Source organism: Grammomys surdaster, unplaced genomic scaffold, assembly GCF_004785775.1.
Source record: "Grammomys surdaster isolate TR1022 unplaced genomic scaffold, NIH_TR_1.0 342, whole genome shotgun sequence".
NCBI lineage: Eukaryota > Metazoa > Chordata > Mammalia > Rodentia > Muridae > Grammomys > Grammomys surdaster.
In genome coordinates, this window is record NW_021604761.1 from 1,443,796 (window position 1) to 1,453,960 (window position 10,165).

The 10,165-nt window shown below is 46.0% G+C and overlaps 1 protein-coding gene across 6 annotated transcripts in view; it reads right to left on the reverse strand.

Annotated features, from left to right (window-relative positions):
- Positions 1 to 8,301, reverse strand: part of Rbfox2 (RNA binding fox-1 homolog 2) — a 249,215-nt gene extending 240,914 nt beyond the window's left edge. For 4 of the 6 annotated variants that reach the window (XM_028778948.1, XM_028778946.1, XM_028778951.1 and 1 more), the window contains exon 1: positions 7,622 to 7,801. In XM_028778948.1, the coding sequence (XP_028634781.1) occupies positions 7,622 to 7,801 (180 nt within the window). Of the gene's footprint in view, positions 1 to 7,621 lie in introns of all 6 variants that reach the window. The other 2 variants (XM_028778949.1, XM_028778947.1) reach the window with 1 other exon arrangement.
- Positions 8,302 to 10,165: the final 1,864 nt, after the last annotated feature.

The window sequence follows — 10,165 nt, forward strand, 5'->3', positions numbered from 1 at the left end:
CTCTCTCTCTCTCTCTCTCTCTCTCTCTCTCTCTCTCTCTCTCTCTCTGACACACACACACGTATGCATACCAAGAAAACACAACTACAAGAACCATAGACACTGGGTAAATGATACAATCAACAACTCAAGCAAGTCTTGAAGGCTGGGCCTTACAAATAAGGGGTAAGGAGCGGGAGCAAGGACACAAAAAGAGGCAGGAGTTTCCTGAAATAGAACAGAAACAAAGTGGAGGAACATTGTCATCAGAAACCACAAGTCTCTAAACATGAACATGGAAGCAAAGTGTAGAAAAAGAAGGGGCTGGAACTCTGTCCAGGTGTCAGGCCAGAAGGACCTGGTAAACCCAACAGGGGATGGACTTAAGCCTGAGTTAAACACGGGTTCCAGCAATATTTTAAGCTGAGTTAACAGCAGATTCGGTTTTGGGGAATCACTCCTATCAATAGCCGGGAACTGGTGAAGGCACTGAGAAAAAAAGCAACCCTGTTCAATTTCACACACTCAAGTGGTAACAAAATAAACAAGACAGCAATCAATCTACTTAGTGCAACATAGTTATCCAACAAACACATTTTCACTGATCCCTGGTTGTCTGGAGGAATTGCAACTCATCCACCTCCCAGGAAGGCTTTTCCTAGACTCCACAGACTAGCTACACTACTCAGCACCAGCAAGAACCAAGATTATTTCAGTAGCCTTTACTTGTTACAAAGAATGACACCTCCTCCCCCTCACAGGAGACCTCAGCCAGGTCCATTCTCTTCCTCCGCCTGGATATAGAGCAAATGAGGCTTCCCAGTTTAACACACTACTTCTCTAACAGTCCCCAACTCTGGCACTTAATCAATCGGAAGCACATTAACCACTCCATGCTGATCAAGCAGTAAGCAGGAACTTACTGAGTGCTGTAGAGCAGGATACAAGGAGAGCTGAGACTCAACATTTAGCCCCATAGGCACTTTAAATAATCTCAGTCACTCATTGTAGTAGCTCATAAGCATTAATTCTCCCAGGTCACAGATGTGTGTGCAAGAACTCAGGACCTTGCCAAGAATTGGTAAATGGAGAAGCCAGGACTCAAATCCAAACAGGGGAAACTCTGAATGGCATTTACCATACCACCTGTAAAGTATATAGATAACAAACGTTTATACAACAAGTTGGATAATAGCAGGCTCTCCCCCTTCAAAGAAGAGGTAACCATTTGAAGTTGCAGAAAAAGGATCACTCATAAAGGTCAGATCCAACTATATGATAACAAATGGAACCTCCAAATGCTGCTAAAAAGATCACTCCTGAACATTAATACTCAAAAACATTCAGGAACTAAGACAATTCAAAGGTTAAGAGCACTGGCTGCTCTTGTAGAGGCCTGGAGTCCCATTTCTAGCACCCATATTGTAGCTCACAACCATATTTAACCCCAGTTCCAGGAGACCCAACAGGCACACATGTGGTATGAATACAGGCATAACAAACATTCACACACATAAAGTAAAATAAATAAATCTTAAAAAAAAAGTTTTGTTTTTTTTTAAAGTTCAGGCTCAAATAATCAAAACAACTTGGCCATAGAAATTTACCCTCCGTACACACTCCCCTTGGGGTTCCTAAGATGTTTAGGTAGGAAATGCCCTGCTGCTCCCTCCTTCTCTCAGTTGATATCCCAAACCATTTTGCCAACCCAAATTACAGAAATATGTCCAGGATCCACATGGCAGGTCTGATCGGATTTGTCCCAATCCTGGATCAAGCAGCTTTGCACTACCGTCCTAACTAGATCAGCATCGGCCAATGGGCTTATTCAAGCTCATCCGTGATGGATTAGATCATGAAACCTTAGCCATGTAAGCTGCCCGCTCCTGCTGTGGCAGCAGGGGAAAAGAGTAAGAAACTCACTACATGCACCAGGCATGCCTCTCTCCATCTGTCTGCTCATGTTTCAGGGGCCACTATGTCTTTTCCAACAACTCTATGGGTCTTCCCTTCCTATTCCTACAGGAAGTTTACATGTACCACAGAATAAAGGTGTTTATGATGTTGTGTAAAACACATAACACAAATTCAAACAAATTCACGACTTACTAAACAATTGTTTCTGCAATTAAAGCTGAACACACACTAAAGGCCCGAGAGACATCAGACTAGCCAATCACTAGCACTCAGTCCACGTTTACACGGAGAAGGATTCTGCTTTTCTTTCCCCTCATCTTGTATTCTTGTTCCTGTCTGCACTAGTCTGCTTTATAACAAAATGAAAGTTCAATCTCTAGTTAGTTTAAGGTTTCATTCACGTGTCATTGTGATAGAGAAGGAATCAGTAGAGGGTTAAAAGATGGGAGGGAGCTAAGGCACAGTCCCCTCAGCCTGAGCCACCCAAAAGAATAATTAGAATTCTACTTGTAAGTCAAATACATTCCCAGGTTTACATTTATGGGTTCCTATGTCATATATTAAAATAATTTTTTTCAATTTGTGATTTTTGTTCTATGCCTCAGTTTTCTTCACCTAAAAATGTTCTCCCAAAATTCAGTGGATGTGGCAGACAATGGTGGCATGGCTTTAATCCCAGCACTCTGCAGACAGGCAAAGTGAACTCTAGGACAGCCAGGGCTACATAGAGAAACCCTATCCCGAAAAAATAAAACAAAACAAAAATCAGAGGACACTGTAGCGCCCAATGCGACAGCATTTGAAAATGGAGTCTTTGGAAAGTATGAGGATTTGATGAGGTTGTGAGGGTGGGGCCGCTGAGACAGAACGATTACATAGCTCTCACTTCTCCACCCTTGAAGCAATGGCCACCTCAACAGACAGTCAGAGGGTATTATCTGCAAGCAAAGAAGCAGACCCTCACCAGGTCTCAAACATTCTGGCACCATTTTGGACTTTCACAGCTGTGAGATATAAATGCCTGCTATTTAGCCACCAGTCTGTGGTATTTGGTTATGACAGCCTGAGAAAACTTAGACAACTAGAAATCAGGTTTAAGTCATTTAAGTGAGATACTACCCATGAAATTACCTGTAAGGAGAGCACATTACTGAAGAACTTTACCGAAAGCAGCACAATGCCCAGCTTCAGAATCAAAAACCCAAATGAGGGTCCAAATACCTACCTAGAAGGAAATCAACCCACAAATGAGCAAACGGGAACATGAGATACCGAATGCAACAGGATACCTAGAATCCCCTCCCTCAGACCTCCCTACGACTAGAGTCACTAAAAAGTGAGCTACACCTGATGGCCAAGATCTATGAGGCTGACAAGACAGCAGGCCTTCCCAGGCCACAGTGTAAGCTCAAGGCCAGTCCAGGAAAAGTAGTAAGATACTATCTCAAAGTTCAGAGTAAAAATAGGGCTGGGGATATAGCTCAATTGTAGAATGCTTGCCTAGCATGCTCAAGGGTTTGAATCTCTAGTACTGAAAACAAAACAAAAACAAACAACACAACTCTCATAGACTCATGTAGCTCCCATGAGGCCCTAGGTTCACTCCCCAGCATGTGTATGTTTACACACATACTAACACACACATACATGTACATACTTGTTCACACTGTGAACTCACTCAGCTCCTCTAGATTGATGACTCTGGTCAAAAGCAGTTACTAAGCCACAAAATCACCACATACCAATGTTTCACTGCCATAAAGACTTTTGCTGAAGGTTCTAAGTAATAATTAAGACTCATCTTACCTTATACAGCAGCCTAACTCCTAGAAATTTACATAAGAACACAATTTTTGATAATGGCATTGTCTGCAATCACTAGAAAGGCTGACTGACAGGAAGCAGCCCTCGGTGTGTTTGGTAGACCCTCCGTATGCCTCAGCTCTGAGGAAGGGAGACGCGGTGCTAATATACCCAGCTTTCCACAAGTGTAGTAACTATTTCCAAACTCCATATTTTTTAAAAAGTCTTATTTATTTTATTTATATGAGTACACTGTGACTGTCTTCAGACACACAGAAGAGAGCATTACAGATGGTTGTAATCCACCATATGGTTGCTGAGAATTGAACTCAGGACCTCTGGAAGAGAAACCGGTGTTCTTAACTCCTGAGCCATTTTTAACAGCTACATTTCTCAACCCTACTTCCCTTCAACTCCACAGTCCAGGTCTCTCTACTTCTCCCCTCTGCCCAGGCTGAGGAGACTCTTCTCCCCTCGTGAGGCTTATGTGTATTGTTCTAAAAAGCACTAAGTCTTCCTCTCTCCCTCAGGTTCCTTTTGAGCATAAGGCTTACAACATAAGCCCAGACTCTCTGGAGCCCCAGGACTCCACTTTGGAAGTAATGATGTCCAAAAGTTTAGTGGCCCAACCAAAACTCAGCCTTGGAACCTAATTTAGGGTTGTAGTTCCATTTAGCAAATAGTCTTGGGAAATTAAATTGGTCAACTACTGCATTCTGTTAAAAAAAAAAAAGAAAAAGAAAAAATTCCCTTCACTCGGGAATCTCATGATTAATTTAATCCCTAAGTTTTTTGTAAGTGGTAAATTTCAACTTCAATTTAATAAACATTTTACATTCATTATAAACCCAGGTATTATGAAGAATAAAGGAAATACACTTTCTTCCTTGTGGAAGCGTAGAGTCTAAGGAAGTAGGCACAATAAAGCCTCTAACGACAATAAAAGATGACGCATAAGTACAAATAAATAAACCAGCAGGCACAGCTGAGTCTAACTAATGCCAACTATGCTGTCGGGGAAGTCTTAAAGGACCAAGCTATGACTGCAGAAAGACCCCAGCTGTCTTCAGAGATGAGGAAAAAACACATGTTTTAAGACCAATCCATAAAAAGCCTATATGAGGATAAGCTAGTTACGAAGAGCCTCCAAGCCCTTCTAACCCGCTGCTGCTATCTCCTGAGAAGGCCTATGCCTGCATATTCTGGCCTCCAGGTCAGCACATCAAGCTACTTGTCTCCCAATGCCTCAACCCTCTGGGTTCCTCTTCCCTAAACCACTGAATGGCCTGAATCCTCTTCCCTAAACCCTCCAGAAGACCCACATCTTCACTTCAAAGGTCACCTACAGAGAGAACTTCCTGAGCCATCTCTAAATTTCTCTATCCCCTTCCCTGCTTAATTTTCTCAAATGCTATCAACAACTGCTGATTTGTCTCTTGAATAATATGCAATAAAAGTAGTGTTTCTTTATATATCCTATAGGGTTAAAACAGTGTGTAAACACCACCAGAAGTAGAAGCAGAGCTCTGAGAGTTCAAAGCTACCCTGGTCTGCATAACAAGCTCCAAGACAGCCAGGACTAAACAGAGAGATCCTGTCTCAAAAAAACAAACAAACAAAAACCAGTAGCCCAAGAGTGTCACAGCTGCTTGAGATACGTTACTTAATTGAGTATTAAACACCAGCAGGTTTTTTTTTTTGTTTGTTTGTTTAACTTTTCATTCATTTGTCTCCCTGCCCAGGTCACGTGCGCTGTTAGGAAAGGGAGCTTGGCTTACATTTCTAAGAAGGCAACCTAGGAATTATTTTATACAAGTCCATTTCTAAATAAGAAAACAGAGGTCTCCAAATAGGGGTTTTCCCCAGGATAAAACAGCTAGTTGAAAACAAAGGGTTAAGTCAATGATGATCTTAATACCTGTGTGACAAGGAGTAAGAAACCTACAGTAATGAGCTGGGCATGGTGGTGCATGCCCGTATTTCAGAAATCTACTGGGAAGGTAGAAACAGGGAAATCAGGAGTCCAAGAGTTCAAGGTAATCCTCAGCTACTACAAGAAGTTCAGGCCAACCTGGGCTACAAATAAGACCATGTCTCAAAAAACAAAACAACAACAAAAAGTACAATTCTAAGAATGTACAAAAGGAAATGTAAAGACTATTCACAAATATACAGAGGAAAATAATTCTCCGTGGAATAGTTCTAAGTTATCCAATTGTACCCAAAGGACCTAATTCTCTCCTTCCTCTGCACATCCCAAAGTCCCTATGCACTACTCCTTTTCCAAGTATCACTATCCTTAGCCAACGTGAAGGCAGTCAGCAAATAATGAGCCTCAGACAGAAGAAAGGAAAAGCAATGAGAACACACTATTAACTAAGATTGGCATGGGGGAAAAGGCGCACAGATGTGTGCACACTCCAAGTGAACACATTCACCTCTATCCAGTGGTCCCTCTTTATCATCCAGTGCTAACCCACTAAGTCTCCCCATTCTTCTATGGCTTTCAGATTGATCTAACAATCCCTCTGCCTGACAGACTTCTTCTAAGGGAAATAAAAGCCAGCAAACAAAAGGACTCAAAACTCAACACCCAGGAGGTCCCTTTTGCCCAAATCAACAGAGGTAACAGGGTGGATTCTGCAAAGGAGACAAGAGGCACACAGCAAACATGCCAGGCTTTAAGTACAGCTCCTTCCCTGCCACAGGAAGTCTGGCTGGGCACGGGAAGTCTCTCTCAGTACTGCAGAGATTTCCAAGAGTGGTGTAATGGAGAGAGCACAGGAATAGGAATTAGAACCAGCTAACTGGGTGGCTTTAGGCAAGTCACTAGTTTTCTCTGGACTTCTAACTCCTTATCTATAAAAATGAGGCTGTTAAACCCTGCCGAAACTTGAACACACCCTTCCGTACCACCAAAAAGAAAAAGATACAAAGTATTGACTCTTCACCGAAAGTGCACATAATCCATTCTGCATAACTCTTCCAAGTGCATTAGACTGAGAACTCCTAGTGGGAAAGATGATGGTGTCTCTGGTCCATCTCTAACATTCTATGGTTCTAAAGGAATGAGAGAGCATCCTGTTGCTGCTGCGAGCCTCTCCATTTCGTAGCCAATATTGTCTAAACAGAGAACAAATCCTAAAGCCTATAGGGATGCAATACCTTCTTCAAACTAAGTAGTAACCGCCAGCATCAGTATCTTTACCATTTCCTACCCTCATCAGTCAAGCTTACCCTTGAGGCCACAACTCAGAAACCAGTCTCCTAACAGCCCAATAAATTTTCTTTTCTACCTCAGGATACTAAGGAGCTACTGCGCATCCTACAAATGTAGGATGCAAAGGGTAAAGCACAGGAGGGACATGCCTGTTGTCTCTCTCCAGACTTAATAACATGCTGCACAAAACTGAGACTGAGCATCACACTACCAAACTCCGCGGACTTCTCAAGACTGCTCGAGTAACTGATTGAACCCACAAGGTAAGCCACATCCCCTTTCGGGCTCTCTCTCCAGGAGTTGGCTGGCTTTTCAGTCTGTCCTCCACATGCCGCTCCCCCTTTCCTCATCCCAGTGTGTGCCCAGGGTAAACCAAAAGGCGCCCTTCTTCTCGGGAGCTTTCCCACCAGCTTCCCTCGCTCTCGGCTCAGCCCAACAGCTCTCCTCTGGACAAATAGACCCAAGACACCTCAACTTCTCAAGAAACTGAGGACGGGTTTAAGAAATGGACTGCATCCCGATCCTGTTCAATCCCAACTCCAAAAGGAAAAATCCCACTCCCTCGCGCTGCCTCCGGGGCCCCTTAGGAGCCCAGCCCCTGCACCGGGCCCCAAGCCCACTCTCCAGCCAGGCCCACCCGGCGCCCCGAGGCCCGAGCCCGCCGCGGCCCTCCGTAACCGGGCGCCCGTCCCGCGCGGTCACCTGCATCCCGCCGTCGGCCGCCTCCTCTGTGCGTGGCCGCTTGCTCAGGCCGGGCTCGGGTCCGTCTGCCCCCGCTCCGGGCACCGGCAGCTCCACCTCTGACTCCCGCTTCATGCCCCGGGCGGCAGCGCCGGGCCCGAGCTGAGGCGGCTGCTGCTGCGCCTGGCCGCCTTCCGCCATCCGCCCGCGCCCCCTTCGCCACCGGGAGCCGGGCGACCCGCGACAGGCCACCTCCCCCTGGGCCTCGGTGCCGACAGTCGCGACAAGCGGGCGCGCGCCGGCCCCGCCCCCCGCGTGCGTGTGTGTGCGTGCGCGCCGGTCCGGAGCCCGGCTTCGGCTTCACTACCGCTCCGACTCAGGTTATGGCTCCGGCTTCGGCTCCGGCTCTGGCTTCTGCTCCGGCTTCGCGCCGGCCGCTCGCTCGCTCGCTCGCTCGCACGCGCGTGCGCCGATCCCTCTGTCCCTTGGTCCTTCGGTCCCGCGCTCCCTCACCACTCGCCGGCTGTGCGAAGAAGGGGACGGCCTGGGCTCCCAGCTTGGGGAGGGCTGTTTATTTGGGAGGAGGAGGAGCGCGAGGCCGCAGCGAGCTGACTGGTCGGGATCCTCCGTCCCGCCACTGTGGCAGCGCCGGGAAGGCGGGGAGAGAGAAAGGAGAGAAGGAGGGAGGAACCTGGATGTGTGGGACTCGGGCGGCCCGCGCGAGAGGAGGCTGTGGTGAGGGGGCGTGGCTACATCCCTCGGCAATCTCCGCCACCTCCGCGCGGACCGCCCGCGGGAGGCCGGGAAGGGATCGGAAAAGCTCGGGAATCTCCGGGATGCTCAGGGAGGCCTGGAGTGAGAAGGGTCGGCCTCTTTTAGGGCGGTGGCCGGAGGGTGGAGCTTGAAAGGCCCGAGTACCGGGGGGCAGATCTGGTTAGTCGCGCTAGTGCGAAGTGGTGACCTGATCGCTCTCATTTGGCTTCCTGGGATTTAGGGAAGCAGAGAGGCGCTCTGCGAGAGGAAGGTCTCTTTGCCTGCTTTCTCTCTAGCCCAAGAACTGGGAAGTCCAGGAATGAAGGCTCCCATATAAACTTTTCTGAGAAATTTTGCTATGAATCGAATAATTGCACCTACAATGATGTTAATAATTCCTGATGTTGCCAGGCATGGTGATGCACACCTTTAGTCCCGAGTCTCAAGAGGCAGAGACAGGAGTATCTCTGAGTTCGAAGCCAGCCTGGTCTACATAGTGAGTTGCAGGACAGCCAGGGCTACACAGAAAAACGCTGTTTCAAAAAAAAAAAAAAAAAAAAAACCCTAAAACAAAAAATAATGATGATGATGCCTGGTGTTTTTTAAGAGCTTTATGGCTTACACGATGCATTTATAGAACTATTTTGAGCCTCACAATAGAAAACATGGTTTTAATCCAATGGATGAATCTGAATTTGTTCAAGTCCTGAAGCAGAAATACATGGCCAGTCAAGATGGCAGCCTCTTGTTTTTACTCCTTGCTGCCTAAGTAGCCCTTCAGAGCTTATCAGCTTCATGTCCAGTAAGTTTTTTCGGCCTGATTGTAAATAGAAACTGCTTCTGCCTCTCGGGGTTCCATACTGTGACATATACATGGTAAAGGGATGTTGTGTAGTAATGTAGCTTCTAGCCTTACCCTTGCTTGCTACTTTAAACAAGTTAGTTTTTCTCTTTGGATTCCAACTGCAATATCTGTGAAATCATCCTTTGGGTCAGTGGTTCCCAGCCAGGAAAAGTTTCAGACCCTTTCAGCATCTCCCACTTCCATATTTATCATTTGGTAAATGCTGTTCTCCACAAATGGAGGCTGTGCTGGCATCTAGTGAATAGAGGCTGAGAATGTCATTCCAAACTCTACCTTGCATAGAGCAAGTCTCTACCCTGCAAGAGAGACCTGTGCAAACCAGAATGTCAATAGTTCAGAGATTGAGAAACCCCAGGTCAGGTGATTTCTAAGTTTACTTGCAACCAGTCTATGACTTGGCCTTTGAACTTGAATTAAGCACCCCAGAAAATGGACAGAGAGATGAAGATCTCTGCTTCAGAGCCAAACCAACCCCAGGAAGACCTTATCGTCTACTGCCCACGTAATGCTGGACCACTGGTGGTTGAGAGTTCCTTCAGAGGGGATATAAAGGCTTGCAGGCTAGTTGGGAAAGTCTGCACAACTTGCCTTGAAGCTGGGTTTTCCTACTGAATATTTGTGTGTTTATAGACTGCACCAGCTTAGCTGTTTACAAGTCTTGACACCTTATGGAAGGAAGTTAATTAATGGCTCTTGTCTCTCAGCTTAGTTTTGACACCTACATTAGCATAATAATACTATTTTAAAAATAATTATTACGGAGATCAAATGAGTTATCAGCATTAGGAACTTTGATCATGTTATGACTTGAATCAAAAAATTCCCCAAAGGCTCATGCCATGACAGCTGACAGACTTAGGGCGAGCATTTGGATCCTGAGAACCTAATTGTTGGGCCCAGCAACCTATGCGGTGGATTAGGATTAGTGCATTGACTGATTCATGATT